The sequence below is a fragment of the Ambystoma mexicanum genome, chromosome 11 (genome assembly GCF_040938575.1).
Source record: "Ambystoma mexicanum isolate Mex_15411 chromosome 11, UKY_AmexF1_1, whole genome shotgun sequence".
NCBI classification, from domain to species: Eukaryota; Metazoa; Chordata; class Amphibia; order Caudata; family Ambystomatidae; genus Ambystoma; species Ambystoma mexicanum.
In genome coordinates this window covers 128,227,429-128,249,085 of record NC_090934.1, presented here as the reverse complement: position 1 = coordinate 128,249,085, position 21,657 = coordinate 128,227,429, and the positions used below count along the sequence as shown (strand labels likewise).

General features: G+C 45.8%; 1 protein-coding gene across 1 annotated transcript in view; it reads left to right on the top strand.

Moving 5' to 3' along the window:
• Positions 1 to 21,657, top strand: part of EPHA10 (EPH receptor A10) — a 1,411,836-nt gene that overhangs the window by 1,377,089 nt on the left and 13,090 nt on the right. The window contains exon 16 of the mRNA XM_069622653.1: positions 13,601 to 13,765. Coding sequence (XP_069478754.1) covers positions 13,601 to 13,765 — 165 coding nt within the window. The remainder of the gene's footprint in view (positions 1 to 13,600; positions 13,766 to 21,657) is intronic.

Sequence of the window (21,657 nt, the reverse complement as noted above, 5' to 3'; positions counted from 1 at the left end):
TTACAACACTTATAGTTGGAACAGGGTTGTATCTACAGATGGCAATAGAAGTTATAGAATAGCAGTCACACATATAGAATACAATTTACCATTTTATGGGCTAGAATACAGTATTCAGGCAAAGGTGCACACTTAAGTTGGGAGTTTCACCTACATTCAGATGCGCATTGGTGGCAGAACTGCAGAGGGCAGGCAAAGTTGCATAGATTCCAGGCCCCAATTAGTTCATGCAAAAGTAAAAGTCGCAGTATTGGGTAGGTCACTTTAAGTTTTAGCCTAAATTCGTTAATGAGTAGGCTAAGATAATGGGTAGCACAATACAGCAGGCAATTTGCAAACAATAACAGTAATAGGCATTCTAACAGACTGAGGTGCGTTCATTATAGCAAATAGTTAAAGGTGAGTGGTCAGCACAGTTTTAGGGTTGACTGGAGGTGTCTGAACAAAGGGTTACTGGTACGGGGGCTCCTGGGCGGGCTGACTCAAAATGGTAGGTGTGTAGTTGGGGCAGAGTGGCACCGTTAGATATCCTGAGCAGCAACTAAGGTCTTGGTTGACAACATGGGTCGCTGCAAGCGGGTGTCTTATTGCGGTGCTGCAGAAATTAGGGCGGTACCAGTACAAGGTTAAGTAATGGACGGTAGTATACAAATTGAAGTATGGACGGTTGTATACAAATTGTTCGAACTACAATTGAGCTTTGTACAATTGACCAAATTTTGAAGGTCAAATATTACATATATGCGGGAGGATGACCCCGCAACCCCCCACCAAATGCAAAACCCTCCGCAACCCCCCACCCAAACCCGTTATATATACGTACGTGATCAAGCAGCAAGGTTGCTGTGAAACGCGGTGTACCGTGTTTTATTTTATCATGCTGAATAAACTGGACTCTTTAAGGATTATATGGCTGTGTTTTTGGTGAATCATTTAAAAGGAGCCATCTGCTGGCGTTCCACTGGATTCTACTGTGTGCAATGCCCCGTGGGAGAGAAAGTAATGTATGTGGCGATATGGTGGGTGTGGCCAAAAGTAAATATTTGCTATTACAACACGGCATCGTCGTCTTAGTTCTCTGCTTCCTGAAGCTAGGTCACCACTCAATAAATACCATAATATTTTTTTTTTTATTATTAATGATGATAATAATCAGTGAGTGGAGTACGATTCAGAGATTGTTTACACGTGAAAGAGGGGGGACGAGTTCCTCATTGGGGTACGGGCGGATCGCTGCATCGTTCAGTCTCTTTTTGAGCCAGCGGTGGGTTCATTGCTGCTGAAACCAGAGATATTTTTTCCATTGGTTGAATGGCAGCACTCAGTGAAGGGTGGGTGTAGAGGAACACCGCCTACCGGCCTGGGCACCGGTACGAGTTCAGGCACAGAAGTGCTTTTTTCCCATTCAGTATGGGGCGGAGGGAGCGTGGCAGGGCTGGTGAGATTGTTTTCCACAGGATCCATGCATCTCTTAAACGCCTTAGAGGGTGTGCTGCTCACTGGTACTCCACCTTCTAGGGTACTAGGAGAGAGTGAGCGGTCGAACAGTAAGACGTGACTGGCCTCTTCTTCACTCTGAAACACCTGTGTACGAGCGCAATATACGTGATATAAATAAAATATCATATCATATCATACCTGTGTTGTCACTACTCCCCACAGGTTTCAAAGGTATTTATCAGGCAAAAAAAAATGTCATCCCCTGAAAGCGCTTTCCTTATATTTCAAATAATAATAGCATGTATTTATGAAGCCCTTCCTACCGGATTCCACCCGCTTCTAAGCACTGTAACTTTAGGTTTTCTTACTATCCCTTTTTATGGTACTCGATGCATTCACGTTGGAAAGATGAAGGACGGAGATAGTTCTGTCTGGGTTTCAACCTGTGCCCTGTGCCCTTGCATGTGAACACAGATATCTGGTGCCAGTGCATAACTCACAGAGCTATCACAGAGCTATCTTATGGTAAAAGTGCTGCAACATGGTAGCCCACCTGAGCTAAGACTGCCCTGGAACTAAGGAAGGAACAGCTACCATGCCCCCCTACCCACACTTAGATAGTGCTCATACACAGTTGGTGCGTAGGACTGGAAAGCAGTAAGCTGGGCATCGTCCATTTTTAATAGTTTAATGGGAACATCAATGCATTTATATACAATATATGAGCTCTTTGCAAACCTTTACTTCATCCTATATATGCCCTTATAAGTGGTCTTGTTTTTCCACGCAGTGTTTACATTGATATAAATAACATCCTACTGTGTAGGAAGTAGAGGACCCAGTAAGTCCTGTAAACCCTTACCCCAATAAAACGTCACAGGGACTAGACCCTTAGGGCCCGATTCATTGAATATTTGCCCAGTTCAAAGTGACTTTGCACTGATAACATTATTGTTCAGCCAGCACTTTGGGCTCTCTGCACGTGGCACCCAAAAGATGGATAAACATCCTGTGAATGATCTGGGTATAATCTGTCCACTCCTTGGCTTGTTCCTTCCCTTGAGTTCCTCTGCATGGAGTTCCTCTTCCCTTTGCCCTGACACTTCTCTGGGTACTCTTGTTTTGAAAGGCTACCACCAGTTCCCCTGGGGTCTTTCCTGTAGCATCGTGGAGTGTGTTCCTGTAGTGCTGCAGCATTCCACACAGGGCTTGTGTCGGCATCCCTTCAATCATGGACTTTTGTATTCTTCTCTTTATGGATGCCATATGCCGCTCCGCCATTCAGTTGGCTTGGGGTCGTAGAGGTGTGATTCTTGGTGTATGAACCCCAGGTATTCTCCAAATCTGTGAAATTCATGGCCCTTGAAAGTGGGCCCATTGTCTGTCTTCACTGTGTGGGGGATACCCCATTCACTGAAAGGTCATCAATCACTCCTGCCACCTGACGATGGGAAATCTCAAGAACTCGTCCATTACCACTAATAAGTAGTTCACTAGCGCCACTGGCAACCCTACACCACACCTTTTAGGGGATTGCCGTTTTCTGTAGTGGTAGAGGGTGTTCCCCTCTCCCCGTGCATTGGCAGGGGAAGCATTTCAGCACCACTTATTCAACATTGTTGTCAATTAATGGGACCTCACGCTCTGGCGCAGTAGTTTCTTCATGGGATGAATTCCTCTGTGCCCCCATGTGCTGACTGCACTGTTTGTCTTTTGATTGTTGCTGGGATGACCAGTCAACATCCCCTTAGCAGAATCCGCTGATTGAAGACTGCCAGTTCAGTGTGCATTTTGGCCAACCTCGCCACCTCCTTCTTGTTGCATTTTTGTAGTGTTGTAATTGGCGTTTGCAGTCTTTCTATCTGTCAGTGATGGTTAGCTCGATTGCTATGACTATCGAATGGTCCTCCTGTGATGCTTGGGCCAGTTCCTCTAGCATCAGCGCTGGTGGGAGGGTGTTCTCTCTGATGTAGTATAGATACTCTGAGTCTCCTTCTCTCGACGTCTGTTGTCATTGTCTAGGGTGTTTTGATATACAATCAGCCAGGTTGTCCTCCCCCGCCCAGTATGTATAGGTTGTTATGATCCTACTCTTTGAGTCGGATGCCCGACCTCTCCATGGGCAGTGGAATCTTCGTTTGTGGGTTGCAAAACAGCGACAGTAGGGCCTGGTGGTCTGTCACTAATGTCAAGTTCTTGCCTACAATGAAATGGTGAAAGTATTCAAATGCCCAGGCAGCCGTCAGGCTCTTGTTTTCTGCTTGGGAATCGGCATCTTCAGTGTGTCTCAGGGCTCTGCTTGCATATGCCACTATGTGGACTCAGTAGTGAATTCACTTCTTCCCTCTGAGCCAGGATGGCCCCTCGGCCAACAGGGATGGCATCCTTTATTATCTTTGTGTGCCATTAAGGGTTGAAATACTCATTCGCCAATTCCTCCTTGACAAATGCATGCTGGCATTCCTGTGACCATCAGAAAGGCTTTTCCTTTATTGACAAGCATAGCAGGGGTTCCGTGGTAATGGCGTACCTCAGAAGATACCTAGCACAGTGCCCAGCAATCCCCAAAAAGGATCTCACTTCTGCCACCTGCATAGGCAGAGGCAAGTCATTGATGGTGCATACTTTCTCTGGGTCTGGTTGCATCTGTTAGGGAGAATTCTCCAAAATGGCTAATTTCCCTTACCTACTGAGTCCCTCAGCAGCTTTGCTGGATTTCTAGAATTTATTTTTTCATCTGGTAAGAATGTGAGCCTCTTTTTCCCTCTCTTACATGTGGTTTGCTGCGTGTGTCTAACATTTTCTTGTGTTCGGAGACTGTGGAGCCTCACCTACTCCACATCATCTTTTTGCTGTGTGTTACACATCACCTTCAGTGCAGTGACACAGGGTTGTCTTTTAGACTTCCCAACTCAGACTCCATTTTCTGGGATAACCTTGGTATTGTTCTAGGCTATCTTGGTACCCCCGAACTTAAATCTGCTGGACCATATTTGTTTTCATTTGGTTCCAGCTAGGTTAATTTGCCATTTCTTTTTGAAAATGTCTTTCTCATGTTTTTCTCTGCAGGTTTGGTTCCTTTGTTCACCGTCCTTTCGCGGGCTTCTGCACAGAAGCCCTCCTTAGGCGTCTGAAAGTCTGGGTAGGCAGGATGTGAGGGAGGGGTTTTTAGGACCCCTGCTATGGGTTCCCTTGGTAACCCAAGTCGCACTCCTGTCTGGTGGCTAGGTAACTGTCCCGGCGGGACAGCCATCCTGTTGTGTGATTGACAGCCAGGCTGTGTGATTGGGGCAACTGCATAAAAAGCAGGTCTCTGGGGCTGGAAAGGCAGAGTCGCCACTGGAACGAGAGAACCGAAGAGGATCTGACAGAAGAGGACCCCTACCACGACTGAACCACCCAGTGAAGCCCTGCTGCAGGTCCGAATCTTCAGACTCGAACGACAGAGAAGATCTTCCAAGAATCTTCTTCCCTTGAGCTGGTAGGACCAACCAGTTCACCCAAACTGCAAGCCAGGTCTCCCTCTTCTGGTCGAATTTGCTGTACAGAGCTACAGTGAACCGGATAGCCAGGAAGGTCGGACCCTGCTTGGGATTTAAGGAGCGCACCTTTTATTTGCCATTTCGATCTGCTGCTGTTTTCTTCCCTGGGCAGTGCAGGACCCACCAGTCTTCCTACTTCGTGTCAGTCCGACAGTTGCATCAGGAGCCGTGAGCCTGCAGGACCTGCCAGGAATTTTCGCTGCAGCTACAGCTTCTTCTCCATTTAAAGGTACTGTGCCAATCCGGTTGTTCTTTTCGTTCAGCCGCGGTGAAGGTGTGTGAAAAGTTTCGCCTATCCGAGGGCTTGTCCTTCTCTTCTCTTTAAACTAACTTTTCTGCCGACCAACTTCGCCCAGAACTTTTGGCAAAGAATTAACCGTGAACTACCCTGAACTGTGTGATCTTGAGCAAAAGACTTTTGTCCTATTGACTTTGGCCTCCACATAAGAAGGGGCCAGTACGATCAGACATTTAGAAATCAGACAGGCCACCTTGAATTAAATTTTATTCTCCACTGCCAGCCAATGAAGTGTCCGATGAGCAGCCGAAACATGGGAGTACTCACACATAGGCAGACAAATCTCACAACTGCATTGTGTGCTTTTTGCAACCTATGACACTGTTTGACCGGAATGCTAGAAAGAAGGCTGTTGCAATAATCCAGGTGTGAATTCACCAGCTCCCACTACTGCTGAATGGTCATTAGCTGGCAGGAATGGTAAACCATGCTGTAATAAACGCAGTGAGTAAAAGACCATCTGCACCTTAGAGCTTACCAGGCCTTCACTTCCAAAATTATCCTGCCAAAAAAAGCACGTTTTTTATCTTAGTAGCAAACCATAACTCAGTCCCACAAAAGCATGGAACAGGGGAACACTTCTCTGTGGCAAGTAAATGTTTGGATCCAACCAGCACACCCTTGGTTTTGGTTGGATGTAGATGGAGCTGATTATCCAACATCCACTTACTTGCATCATCGAGACACTGTTTGACCCCAAGGAAGGTTTCCTCAACATTCTCTGTCTTTATGAAGACCTGGCTATTATCGGCATAAGAATGGAAGTTTAGCCTGTGACCCCTCAGGATATGCATTAATGGCTGCAGGTAAGGATTAACAAGCAAAGGCGATAGTGAGTATCCCTGTGGCACTGCACAACCCAGAGATATTGGGTCTGATATAAACCCCCAAGAATTTGACCTGTTGACGGTCGAATAAAAAGGATTCAAACCATTTAACTGCTTGCTCTGAGACATTGGTTATCTCTCGGAGGTGGCTGAGCAGGATGTGATGATCTACCATATCAAAGGCCGCGGATAAGTCCAACATCACCAAAAGTCATCGCTCATCTCCATCCATGACCCTGAAGAGATCATGCTGCGCAGGTAATAAAGCTGTCTCTGTGCCAAATTTAGGCCGAGATCCAGATTGAAAGTAATCTAAGAATGATTCCTTCTCCACGTAATCAATAATTCCATTATCCAATAGTTGATGTAGTTCCTCGGACACCTGTAGGTGGAACCCACCTGTAGGTGGAACCCAATCCTCCTGGGGTTTTGCGGTACTGGGCGCACCGCCTATTCAATGTGTAGTTGTACCAAATTCACTTGTAAAGTTCAGGGAATGTTTGCCATATGAACTCTTTTGACATTGATATCCCCGTCATCCGGGAGATACTTCCCATGGCAGTGAGGCTATCGCTACAGCTCACCACCTCGTCACTTTGGTAATGTATGTCTATCAATCCCAGCTCCTTTGCTGTCTGATAGCTGAAAAGGCATCTCCCACTGACAGGGCTTCTTAGGATGTGTATGGTGGTGATGGTTGTCTTCCCTCTATGCGACAAAGTGTCCTGAAACTGCCCGTTTGACTTTAAAGGAATGTTGGTACCCCATTGAATTATGCGCACCGTTGACTGTGATAAGCTGTTACTGTAAAAACTCTTGTTCCCCCATGAAATTGACAGTGGTGCCAGTGTCGATCAGTGTTACTCCACCCATCTCAACCATGACCTTTGGGGCTGCACAGCCTCCTGCTCCCCGTGCCTCAGGTTGATAAAGTCAACTGTTTACTCTGGACATAGGTCCTACGCAGCCACCTCATATTCTTGATAAAAGTCAGGCGGTTAGTCATACTGCTCTGGATATCCCATGTATTGGGGCATTTGTTCTTCATATTACGCATCTCCATAATCCATTGTTCTAACCGTTCTACATGGCATGTGTGGACATATCTGTGGGGCCTCCATGTCATCTGTGTCGGTGGTCTGGTCGGGGATCTCCTGGTTGGTTGCATATGGGCTCTCATGACCTGGGATCGGCCTACCCTCCCTGCACCCTGTGTTGAAGTGACCCTGTCTCCCTTACTTGGAGCATCTCTGGCTGACTGCTGGGCACATTTCAGAGTGTGGGAATGCTAAGCCACATCTGAAACACATTCTCTGTGGCCTGGATGTCCACCTCTCTCGCTGGCACTCTTGTCATGGTCGGTACACTTGAGGGTCCTGTGGCCTTTTCTCTGGCCGTTATAATGGCTGCCACAGTTTTGTCTTCTTCCGCTTTCTTATTCAGTGTTTCCATTGAGGTTGCCTGTATCCCTTTACTCTCGTGCAATCTAGCGAGTTTGATTACTTCGTCTATGTGTAGTGGTTCCTTTAGTAGTTGATTCATGAAAGCAGACGATGTGCAACCTTCAATCACACGTAACCAGATAACTTTGCCATCCAAAAACTCTGCAAACTGGCAGTGCACCAGTTTCTGCCTGAGTCTGGTGATGAACTTGTTGACTGTTTCGTGGGGCACTGGTTGATGACATACCTCTCATAGTCTCTGTTGGGCTATATCACCAGTTTTCTGTTTAAAGTCACAATGAGGGCCTCATATGATGCCTTCTCCGCATACAGAATTGTTTTTATGATCCCTTTAATTTCTTTTTCCCGCCAAATTTGTAAAGATGTTGTTGATTGTGGGGGATTTATCCTACCCTACAGCCCTTATGAAATTGTTGAAGTCCTCTACCCATTTGACCAGCCTGGTTCCTTTGTGATGTTGAGGTTGCAAAGTAAATGGAGAGGGCTTCCTGAGGAATTAGGCTTTTGTACCCGCGCTCTGGAGGGCTTGTTGGTCTACAGACTGATCATCCATACTGCCACGTGCTCCCTACCTCCTCCACTCGCTCTCTGTCACCGATGACTTTCCCCACCATAGTGCTGCACAGCAGTCGTGTCTTCGCTGTCAAAACCACCTTTGTGCATTGGTGAAGCTCATGCACGTGGCCTGACCCAGATCCTTGTCTTGTTCCTGTTGACGATGGAAGGCACTGCCTGGCCTCTGGGGTGCTCTTCTCTTGTCTCCTGTCTTGTTGTTGCTGACCAGAGATGGTGCTGTGTGGTCTCTGGTGTTTTTCTGTCATCTCTTGTCCAATCACTGCAGCAGACTGTGGGTCCGCGGGGTGTCCTTGGCATGGTGCTGCTCTGGCCGCTGCAGACGTGTTACAGCACGGGCCCTGGTGGCAGACGGAACCACATGTATGGTGCAGATGTCACCGCAATTGCAGATATCAACATGGGCCCTGGTGAGAGGGTGTGCCATGTGAATGGTGTGAATGTTACCGGAGTTGCAGTGATTAGGGATTTCTTGACCTTAGCAGATCCCAGGCAGGTGCCATCGGCGAAAACACCTTGGATGGAGGCAACCAGGTTGTGCGTGATGGATGCCGCCGTAGACCCCTGCGGAGTGCAGGGCTACGGGACACTGCAGCTTGCAGCGGGAAGGGGGACGATGCAGATGACTGCGGGATAGTGCAAGGCGCAAGCCAGATTCCTGTGTGGTACAGGGATATGGGACGCCATGGAGTGTAGCAGTATGGAGGATTCTGGGGATTGCTGCGGGAGAATGCACGCCGTGTGCTGTCTTCCTCGTCGCCGGTTGTTACATGTACTGTATGCACAGAAGACACAGAGACAGATCTCACTTCTTTAAATCTTTATTTCTAACTTAATCCTTCCGCTATCTCGCTCCTCCTCTTCCTGTTACATGTGTATTTCCCTTAAAGGTCTTGTGCTATACATGGCATTGACACATAAGATCCATGAGGCCAAAACATGTTTGAAGTTCCTTGTTGCCTCGTGCTGAAGGGATGGGACCTAGGAATTCCAGGTGAACTGCCCATTTGGGGTGAAGCCAAGTATGATTTGCATATTTTCTTTCTCCTTCTGCAATTGCACAGCAAGATCACAAACAATGCTTTCAATGGTTGCCGAGAGAAATGCCAGTGGTTATGATTCATCCGAAACCTTCCAGCCATCTCTCTTCATTTTTACATCATTCATGTTACCTACTATAATTATCCGAATGGTACTCGCAAATGTCTATGACTTCTTCTTATTCGAGTACCAAACTTTCTGATAAGTGCCTCGAATCCAAGGAGGAATTATTCCTGTTGAAATATGTAATAATATATTCCTAAAGGTGGAACAAGCTGAAATAATAAAAAGAGACAGTGGAAACAGGTCGAGTCCTCCTGCTAATGACTCCTGTGGCAGGCACACAGTGCAAGAGGTTCTGCTGGAAGAGTCCATCTGCCCCCTCCTGTTCCTTTATGCTTTGCAGTTAACTGTCTCTCAGGGGTCCATAATGCCAACTGAAAAAGAAACCATATTACACCCCAAATCACTGTGAATCCAATGTCACTTCTGTGACACTGTGATACAGCAAAATGTTTAGTATGAATTGCGCAAGGCCAAGTAAGTTGTGTACAATCAGGCAATCTGGCGGATGGTAGGTTCCATTGTATACAGAAACAAGGGAAAAACAAAGTTTTTCTTAGTGCTCATGCCCTTGTATATTATGACAGGGTAAACGTTGCCCTAGTGCGAAAATGCATTAAAGGAATAGGTTTTTGCTCAAGGGCATACTTTTCCCTATTGTGAATACCATGCAAACGTGCATTTGTCATGGTACAAAGGTGTTCTAACATGGCTCCAATGGTTGTTACACTAGGGCAAAGTGCTAATACCGTGCAATTGTGCACTTGCACCAGCGCACATTTTTGTAATCTGACCTCCAGGTGTATAAGGCTTTTTTCAAATAAAAATGTAAAATTAAAGCAATAATGCTGGCTGTCCAAAGCCATTACCAGATGGTAACGGCCCTCAGACCAAGTTAATAAGCTAGAGCAAAGTGAGTGCCTTTAACAGGGTAGTGGCCCGAGGAGGGGACATCATTGCTATTAGAACATTCTGTACATTTAGAGTAGAATATTCTCTTTAAAACAAAGAGAAACATTGGCATGTTGGAACAGAACACGTATACCAGCCATTGTTGCCCTCTGCCACTAAACTGCCTTCTATGGCTACAATGGAGTGCAACATTCCATTGTTCTAATTAGGCTCTAATGTGGCGTTATGTGCCCATTCCATGGGCAACACCAGGGTGGTAACTTTGGATAACCCTGTGGTGTGGGTAAATAAGGCCATTAGCACCTGTCCTAAATGCTGAGAAGAGGCTAATTTAAAGTATTTACCTTCCGCAACGTCCCGCTCGTGGAAGGAAAATACTATTCCAAGATGGCTGCCATGGAAAGGGTAGCAGGTAGGGATCCGTACGGAGCCCCTCTTTCCTTTCCATGGCTGCCTCTGGGAGCCAGGAGGAAGGAGGGGCTGTGGCTGCAGCAAGTGCCTCAGCCTAAAAAAGTTAAGTGGGGGGTGGGAAGTGTCCATTTTTTGTTTTAATTTTCTTTTTATAAAGATGACGGAGGGTGGGGGAAGATGGCGACAGGGGGAGCCGGCCATCACGTAGCATGGAGCACAGGCTTTCACCGGCAGCTCAAGGCTGCATTCCTAGCCACCTGATTGACTGGCTCCCCCTGCCAGGGCACTAATGGCAACTGTGAAGCTGTGTACTATGTGGTAATGACCCACCATCCCGAGGCAATGGTTCAAGTACAACAAGGGCATTGCCAAAGAGCTCGCAGTAAAGCCCCTCATTGGTGTTAATATGCTAATGAGCAAGAGTGGAGAGCCTGCGTAATGACCGGTGACACAGTGTGGACGTCCAAAAACAATTTAAAAGTGCTGAGAAGGTGCTCACGTGCACGTGACGTCACAACATCAGCTCATTTAACACCAAGCGTATGAGTGGGTGGGGGAGAAGTGTCAGTGAGCAGGCTAGCTGGGTCGCCGGGAGAGGCAAGGACCATAAATGGAAACAATTGGGTGGGCGGGAGACGTCAGAATGGAGAGCAGAGGTGAGGGATAGGGACCAGGATGAGGCACGGAGTGTGAGTGGATGAGCAAATAAATGGCAGCTGCCAGGGGTATGAGATTGGAACACAGGCTTATACCGGCAAATACAGCCCCGTCCCTCAGCAGATAATTGGAGTGCCAAGGTTCTGAGGGTGCTAATATGCTAGAGACTGTAATGCAGTGTGGGGCATTTCATATGGATAAGGATGTCAGGAAAAAGATTCACCTTTCAAGCTGATGCAGAAAAAGCGTGATATCGGAACACTGCCCCAGAAACTAGACCAAGCACTGGTTTTAACCAGACCTAGGCCCAAAATCCTGGTGATATCGCAGGATTCTAGGATCTCTATCAAATTTTGCTCATCTTAAAATATTTCTGTGACAGATGCCAGTTAATCCTTGCATGCGCCAGGAGCCCTTTTAGTTTACAGGAGCCCCTGGACCTAGGTTTCTACTCAGATGGCCTTCGACATATTTTTAAGGTATACAAGCTCCCATCTCTTATAATATAACAAAATAACTGGGCCAGCTCATTGGAATGTGGGTCTAGTTATACAAAACATATTTACAGTCCCTGATTCCAAAGCCTTATGGAAATGGCGGATTGACTGCGGCAATGGGGTCTGGAACCAGCTGCACTTCAGATAGTTTGCACTACGACTATAAGGAAACATCATTTTTAACTATCCTAGATACTGCGGTTCTAAGTTATAGTCCAAAACATCTGGAGGTCCAAAAGTTGCAGACCCATGGCATATGATGTTGCATTATCTCCCAGCTTTCAAAAGCAATAATCGCATTGCTGTACACTGAGACGCAAACAAAAATTCACTAAGTGCCTTCAGATAAAATGTCAGTTTCTTGTCAAAATGTGTCTCCTCTTTATGTTTATCTTAGCATCTGTCTTGTTTGTCAAACAAAATTTATGATCACACATTGTCTACGCAAAACCCACTTTGATGGGCATTGTTTTCATGTGTATTCCAGAAAGTTAGCTCATTGAGTTAAACCCTCGTCTGAGATATAGGCGTTCATCTTGCAGAACACAGGTTCTTTGCCAAGCAGGGCCGACTCAGTCCTTCACCCATCCCTGAATGATGCACTCAATATCATTAAATGAGTAAAAATAAAGGCTTGGGGTTGAAAGACTGAGTTCAAAATGTTCGAGGGAGATTATAAATAACCTTCAGTATTTTCTCCCTTGAACATTTCTGACTTGGCCAAACCTCTAGCCACACCCCCACCCAGACCCCCAACACACCCCCAACCCCACCCCCCTACTTACCTTGCCTCTGACTTGCTGGTCCCTCCGTCACTTGTTCCCTGTCACTTCCGTGCTCTGCTACCGGTGCCGCAGGGTCCTTTCCTTTTTTTTGTTTGGGACTGCGGGACCTTTGCGGGGGACACCCCTGCATCCCTTATTTATTTATTTATTTTCTGGACTGCAGGGCAGCTGCTGGGGACACACCTGCAGCCCCCACAGCCCTTTTATTAATTTCTTTTTCAGGACTGCGTGACAGTTGCGGGAGACACACCCGCAACCCCCGTTCACAGTATAGTGAGAGGGGGTGCGGGGGACACCCCCACAGCCCACACTGCCCTTTTACCTCTATCAAAAAAAAAAGTCAAAGTTTTCAAAAGTAGAACATTTGGTAGTACCTAATTTCGGAATTTTGATTGGGTAGATCTTTTCAATTCGGTCTTTTTGGATAAAACCATAATAAACATAATAATACACCTGTTAGAAGCATGAAGCATCTGGTATGCAGCACTATGTTATGTTAAGATGTATTTATACTGCACCCATCACCAGTGTGCTGGTCTTAATGCACCTAACCATGTCTTGGTGTTGTCATATTGTGATAGATGGTGATAGAAATAAGTATTGTATGGTTGCATAATGGTCTTGAGATGTGCTCAAGTTGGCCCTTTAATGTGGAGGCTTTTCGATCTATAGTTCATATGAAACCATACTGCAAACATGGAAGGGCGAGTTTGCCGAGTGAGGTGACTAGATGCTATCAAAAATGCAATATTATTATTATGGAGTTTTCAGAGAATGTATGTGTGGGTTCTGAACAAGCCTCACATATCACTGTGGAGTGCAGAAGCACCCTGTTTCATTCACTTTGATAAAACTACAATAATGCGAGAGATGAGGAACAATGGGACGCTTCTGGTACTGTGTTTCGGTTTATCAGGTGGCAACAGTATAACATTTGTAAAACATGTTTCAGAGCAAGTGCCACTGCAGAAGAAAACCAACCTTCTTTCAGCTGTAGTACCAGAGTTAAGCCATGAAACTTGTATCTAATGGAACTGTCTACTATCGTGCGATGTCTCCTCACGCCTCCTGATTTGGTGTTTCTCTTGCAGACCCCACAGCACATCCATCCCCCTCATCGAACGCACCTTCAACACATTCCCCTGCTTCAGCTCGGTGGGCGAGTGGCTGGAAGCGATCGAGATGGGGCGGTACAAAGATAACTTCACAGCCGCGGGCTACGGCTACCTGGAGTCCGTTGCTAGGATGACCGTCCAGTAAGTGAACATCAAAACAAATTGAATGGTCAATGAGAGGCAGCCTTACTTATTCAGACCCACCGTTGTGACTGTCTTTTGGAACTGGAGACGTAGGCCCTCATTACGAGGCTGCCGGTAACCCGCCTGTACTACGGATAGCCCAGTGTTAGCAGGATATTACGGATGCCGGCAACGGCAGTAAGTTCCCATTTCATGAAGGGAAACCCTGAATCAATGGTACTGGTGATTCAGTGATTTCTCTGTTTGTTTGTTTGTTTATTAATTTGTATGGCACACCAAACCCGAAGGTAACTGGGCACAACAGAGAACAGAATACATGGATACTTTAAACTTCGTTACAGAGTTAGGGCAAGACGATACAAGAGAAAAACATTACATCTGCAGGTAGGGGCCTGAACTCCCGGCATGTGGGGCAAGGTGGTAGTTCACTGCCGCTACCGGCAGACTCAGCATGAGCCGGTCCGGAAACATTCTGAATCCGGTATTGCCAACATTTGTTCCGGCATTGTTTCTGGGCCTGCTCACTTGTAATGACCCCAATAGCGTCTCTTTGATAATTGGGCGTGCAGTACATTTAGGTGGTCATTTTATTGCCATCACTTGTTTGATCCTAACACAATTACTGCCACTTTTTTACTGCACCACCAAATTTCGACTTCTATGGTGAAGTTGCAGATTTATATCCAGTGGAGCTAAACACACCCCTATCTACAAAAATCATCTCGTCTCATCTTTACCGTCTCGCAATTATCACTTGTGGTAAATATAATTACATCCTCTTGGGGTCCAAAGGACTCCAAAAATGTGGGCTAACACCACTATTACCCAATCATAATTCCTCGTTAAATTCATGTTACTGGCGGACACAATGCGCCCCTCCAGGCCCTTGATACCATTCCCGCAGTGTCCAAAGCTGCCTTGATGCGGCACTGCTGCCCCAAACCCCAATCCTCATGAAGCAACCACAACGAGACACCGATTAGGCAAGGATTACGCCCCTTCAACCTCTGAAGTGCCAACATCCCACCCAGTGCCTGACTATAAGGAATGGATAGTCGGGCACTATCCAGATAGCACCACTGCACACTGCGTCATATATACTGGAGAGCATTTCTTGAATTTAGTAGGGAGCAAGGTGCTCTCTCAGTGGCTGAACACGCCAGCGCGTCTCTTACTGCATAGTTTCAGGAACACTCCTTAAAGGGCCCTTTGACTGATGAGAGTAGTTGCTCCAGAAACAGGATCATTAGGTAAAACTTGGTACATTTTTGTTGGGGGTCGCAGCGATAAGAGAATGCTATGTGCTGAACACATGAAACATACACCTCATCTGCCACATTGGCCGCCACAGAGACACTTGTTGCCGTCTCGACCACTGTGTAGAAATCCGTTTTACAGACTTGAAATTATATTTCACAAACCCTGATGATGCTGTACTACATGCAGTGAAACACATGTGGAGGGATCTGTTATAATCTTGCTCTGCACCGTTGAAATACATTGAAGGCTATTGTGCTCCAGCACTTTGAAGAATCCTCTAAGTGCTAGATGGAATTACCGAGTACATTTCATAGAGCAAATAATTGGACGAACCCAAGGAAGACGGTAAAATACTGTCTTAATATCAATGAAAGAAAGCAGGGAGTTTTACAGCTATCAAAATAGATGCATGCATTATCACACCTCCTCTTGTTTATACAGAGTTTATATACTTTTTCATACGACATATATGACGTCCTCCTACGTGGCATTTTACAAAACCTACTATCGGGAGGGACTGGATTAGGGTAACATGTCTACTTATAGAATCATATAACTATTAATATCTCATTGGCTGCCCCTTTGTCTGTAGGACATGCCCTGAACTACTTCTACATACGTATTATACTGATCATAGCAGAGAATATGGCAGCGGGTTGATAGCTGCAACATTGTATGTGAAAGTGCATGGCAGACTTTATGATTGGCTGGCAACCCCATCCAACCTTGGACTTTCGGCTTGTTTAGCAGGACATGAATGAAAACGAAACCTAGGTCCTCGAGATGCATCCATTAATTTCTTGCTTTTCCAATTAATCCATCATATGTCATCGACCTGATACTTAGCCAAGGCCTTCTGTTTGTATTTCCTCTTCTTCCGCAATTCCTGCTTCATCTGCTTCTATCATCTCATCATATTTTAATTACCCCCCCTCAGGTGACCTGCATTCTTCATATGTTCCTCCACACCCCAAGTCATGTATTGACACTCTCCGGCTGGTGAAGAGAATATTAATCGTCCCCCATACCTCTTCCGTTCTTGTGGATATAAAAACATTGTTCCTGGAGGTAAAAGAGGGCTCTTCTTAATGTTTTCTCGAATACTTTCTTCCCTCTGCCTCTTTTCTCCAGTGCCACGGTTGATGTCAATCATTATTTACTTTCCAATAGCTTTCTAGGCTGTCTTCTGGCATTGTCCCAAGACGATCCTTATGAGACAGAATCCTAGCAACACAAACACTAGTATGGCTCCAGGTTCCGTGTCTTAGATCGTAAGTGGAACGACATAAATTATGCTAACCAGAAAATGTGATCATCCTTAGTTTAAAACTAAATCAAAACACTCAAGGCATATGTGGCTGGTTTAGACACTGCAGCAGGTAGGATCCACTGTTGCTTTTCAATTAATTGTTCCCCCAACAATTAACGCTACTATCACGGTCTTCGCTGAGGAAGGTGCAGTCTCAACTTCTTTAAAAGGGCAGTTCTCACTCGACTGCTGAAAGTGTAATGATATGTAGTGTGTTATTGAGCGCACTGATACCACAGATGTGGCTTCCTAGCGCTAAAGAGCCGGTGCAAACAACTACAAATACCTAAGACCCAATTAGAACACAGAGAATATTATGTATAAAGATATCTTTTTAGGGCTTTGGTTAACAGTATGTGAACCTCCTAAGCTCTTAATTCATTGTAGATGGAATTACACAGCCTGGTGACAATTTGTAAGACGGCTCGATCTCCTGGTCTCCCAAGTCTGGTTTTCGGGATCGACAACATTAGTGACATTAGTGAGGAGCCTAATCACAGTGTACTCAAGTTTCTGCAATGTGAACCATGGGTCCAACCCATACCGGACTGTATGGCACATGGACAAGGACATGATCCACACTCTGCTTTCTTCAGGGTGCCACTGGAGAGCCTTAAGACATGGGGTGATGTATTGTGGGCACCTAACACTCATTGCCAACCTAAGCTGCTGCTGCTCACTGCACCGTTTGCAGATGGTTGACAAGGTACTTGGATAAGCCGATATATATGCCTTTCGGGAAAACCAGATGTGGAAAGACATTGTGATGTGCACACCATGTGGGAAATTCTAATACAGTAAAATCCTCCTTAGGGTATTTAACATGAAGAAACTTAAGTTCTAGTTGCTTTTCTAAATTTTGCATTCTGCTGGACAGTGGAGGGCACAGCATTAGTTGTGGTGGCAGAGATTACAGAGCCAGCAGTGCCTCATTACCCATGAGGCTAAGTAGGCACCGGCCTATCCTGCCCGTTCCTTTTAGGGGCACTCCGACAATGGATCAAAATAATAAGAGGTACAAAAGCAGTGCATACAATTAAAAACGTCTGCAAGGGGGGCCCCGAAATGTCGACTTCCTGGGGGCCTCCACAGGGTTTAATCCAGCACTAAGAGCCAGCCCTTAGTTGGCTTGTCAACCACTATTAATTAATAGATCCTTTGTAACACGCTTGACACTGGCGATTAGTCTCTAAGCGCCAGACTAGGATTTAAACCTGTGTTGTTCAGCACTGTCTTCCTTCTATAAAAAATGTGTTGGCTCTGAGCTATCCTCCCGGCCACTATGATCTCCATCTTTTTGTTGAATTCACTTTCAGGTGGTTGGCCGGCATCCATTCATGGAGGGCTACCACCCAAGTGGAGAAAGTGGTCGTCTTCAGAATCTATCACTTGGATGAGATTGAAAAGCAGGCTGATATAAATATTGATAAGCAATACCAAGAGCGCTGATCCCTGTTGGAGAGTCTTAACTAATGGTATAGTTCTGGCAAATAACAGGGCAAGTGAGATCCTTTCTTAGCAAGCATAACATTCCAACTTTCCCTCTACATCCTGTGTCTGATAGCCTGTTCAGTAGAATCTTATGGAATGCTGGTTCCCGTTCTTGTTCCAGAAATGGACAGACGCGTTCATTGGGGACCTTTGGTAGGTGTCGATGAGGGTCAACGTTCCATGTTTATGTGTATACATAGAAGCATTCTGTCACCCCTGACATGCTCAACAAGCTTTCACTTTAACATCACCTTAAAGATGTAGCAGGAGTGCCAATACCCTGTTCTTGCCTTGACCTCTCAACTTCCTAAACACCAATATCAGAGCATGACACTCAGACTTTTTTACGTGCACTCCTCCATCCTTAATTGTAGTGTACCACGCAAACTACCATGCAAACTACCAGTGACCCTTACCATGCCCAACAGTAATCCATCCTCTAATATAGTTAATTAAAAGCCCTGGTCTCTGTATCACTGATGACAGTAAAGATGTCCCCAGTCAAAATGATAACCTTTTCTAATGTGGCCCAGGAATTGTGGTACGGATGCGCCAGTGGTGGTTTTAACTTTCACATCTGCGGTAAGCTCAAAGAAAGCTGGAACCAGGTGGGCTACAATTTGGGAAGGCAACCGGTTCTGGTACAGCCATTGCAGGAGTCTCCCTGCATTTTGCATGACATATTTTAGGGGGGCGGGGGGCGTTTCATGCCTTCTTCCACGCCCCCACCCTTTCCCAGCCCCAAACTATTAAGTAAATATACTCTAACCCACCCGACCTAGAAAGGTTGCATTAAAATACATCAAAATGTCTGTGATAAGTTGGCCCCTACAAGTGGGGCAGGTACCAAGAAACTCCCTAGCCTGCTTGATGTTCTTCTGACATTGTGATTTATTTGATGTGACTTTAGTCAATGAAACTGTCATAGGAACCTGTGAAAATTGGGAAACTCTCTTCTAAGCCCTCTTGGTTTTCCTGTTTGGTTCCAAATGCTTCATGCCAGAAAAAAGTGGTTTCCTAAAGATGCTGCTTCGGAATTTTCTTGAATATTAAATCACAGAAACAGAAGTGGCCACCTGCATAAACAGGAGCATCCTGGGACCCAGGAGTGGAGTGAACCATCACATGTGAGGTGCATGGATGTGTGAGTTCCTTGATGTACAGATCAGAAAAGGTGCTGCACTCAATCAAACTATGAAAGGAGGGGGTGCCCAATAACGTATTGACACCAGTGGCCAATGACAAATGAAAAAACTTAACATACAATGGGTGACTCCAATCCGTAAATTACATGAATGCTTGACACTCGTAGTCATAATTCATCATGTGTACCAGAGAACAGGTTACACCATTGAGAAAAACATGAAAACAATGCTCACATACATGCATAGCAATCATGGTCAAAAGGCATCATCTGTACCAGAAAAAATGTGACATCATATAGAAAACGGTGGTCGACTATCTGAGGTCACATTTCTTGAGGACCGGACGGATGTTAACAGTCCTCAACACCTTCTATTGCACTAGTTTCGACGTGTTGAAATCATATTCCCTAAGTCATCAGTCTTCTTCAGGACCCAGCCATCAGTCAAACTGTAACCAAAAGAAAAACTCTGTTCTGACTTGAGTGTCGTGTAGACCGTTGATACCTCCGTCCCCAAGTGACGCACAGGGGAACCTAAAAGAACCCCGCTATGCGACCTTTGGAGCCACAGGTGGGAGATGTTGCTTCCCGGATCCACGGAACCTCAGGAACACTGATGCTGCTGCAGAAAGAATAGGGTTAAGTACCAGGCAAATACAGTAGAATACAAGAATCACAGGGTCTGAATAATCTTACCTATCCGGTGGTTGGAAAACCCGGGAGACCTAGTGAAGGAGGTTCGAGACTCAGATGAGAGGTAGTCCCCAGAACAATGGGGACCGGAGTCACACGTGGGTACAGGACAGACCACCTGAACCAAGGGCTGGAGTCGTAGCGTGAGCCCTCAAAGGGCAATGGCGTAGTGAAGACAAAGAAAGTTCAAAGGGATGATCCGAAGGCAAGTGAGGGACGGGCCGAGGTTCAGCGATGAGTCAACAGTTCCAAGCAAAGGTACAAAGGATAATCCGAGGGAGTCCAGGTGAGTGATCCAGAGTCAAGGTAAACCAGAAAAACAAAGTCCAGACGTAGCGCCAAACAGAGTCGAAAGACAGCTGAGAAGCGGTGAGTGCTCCGTGCATCAAGCATTATGTACTGGGCACTTCCGGGTCACGTGACGCCCTCCATCGTCATGTGGGAAACGCTGCTCTGAGTCACGTGAGCGGACGACTGTTCGATGCAGAAGCGTTCTGCCGCCCCTTCTGATGTGTGCTCTCCATGGCAACTGCCAATGCAGGAAGGGCTGCAACCGGGCACGTACATTGTACCCGGTACAGAGCTTTCGGTCCTGTGGGGCAACCAAATCACGTGAGTCTCGAAACCTGGGGGGAGTAGTGTGGGAACCTGGGGAAGGTGTTATGGGGGTGCTAGCAGTGTTCTGATGTGCAGTGTTCTGCTGTGCAGAGGAGTGTCTAACACACTCCCATAAATAATCTACATAGTGATCATATGAATTGTATTTTTTGTTTGTTGTTATTAGCTTTGTTTAAATTGTTCATATTGTTAAGGTTGAATTTACTTTAACCAATAACACATTTAAAAAAAGAAATACTCTTAATCACCAATAGGTACAACAGGCTAATCGAAATGTGATACACCATCATTTACCTCTTTAATCTTGCTAAGAATATTCCATGAACTATCACCAATACTTCTCAATGTCAGGCTAAGTTATGATGCCTGTGAAAAATGAAAGTAAGATGTGTTACTCCCTTAACATCATAGTAATGATCCACACAACTCCATCAAGTTTACCCAAGAGTGTTTTTTTTTCAAGGCGCTACCTCCCATATATGGACTACTTCCAATCCAGATGTAAAAACCGCCAGGGTCCATTGTAGGAAGATGATTGCTTTCCAATCCTCATTTTATTTTTAAATGTGTTTATTGGTATTTTTCAAACAATAACATAACATTTGGAGGTCGCTTGAGTAAATATAAAGTACAATATACATATAAGGCAAGCGAGCTTAGTCTCCAAGTAAGCATGTGGCATACCAAAAACAAAAACAAACAGGAACTGAACAGAACCAAACAAAAAAAAGAGCTCTCCGGGTTTAATAATCAGTTTCTCATACAGAGTGCCGCAGAGAGATTATGGTAAGGTGGCGACACCGGGACATTGAAAAGGGAAACCAAGGAGGCAAAGTCAGCGGAGCAAGTGGTGGCTCAGGGGTCGGGAGGGCTGGAGGGGTTTCACATTTTCCATGTTGCGGGTAGAATAGCATTAAGTGGGGGTTCACATGGGTGTGTAATCCGAAGGATGGAACATAGTAAAAACAAGTGCTCTGCAGTAATCGTAAGTTCCTGCTTGGGTTTCTACCAGGCATCGTAGTGACCCAGCCCATACCTTTGTCGCTGCATCACACCAAGTCCCAAGTTCATGATACCACAGTTTGTATCGTGGGCCCTTCCTTTGTTTCCAGGACATGACAATGCGATGTTTAGCAAGGATGCAAGCTAGGTACGTAAGCTTGGACACATGCCTAATTTTCCGCTTTCTAGGGTATGCTGCAAGTAAGCACTGCAGCGGGTTACAGTTATATCTAGAAATTCCGGCTGCTCTGCAGGCGTGTTCAACACGGAAAGTTTGCACCCTGGGGCATTTCCAGGGCATGTGGATTAAATTTGCATCTTCTGAGTTACACCACGGGCAGGACGAGCACTTCTTTTTTTTAAATTGGGCCA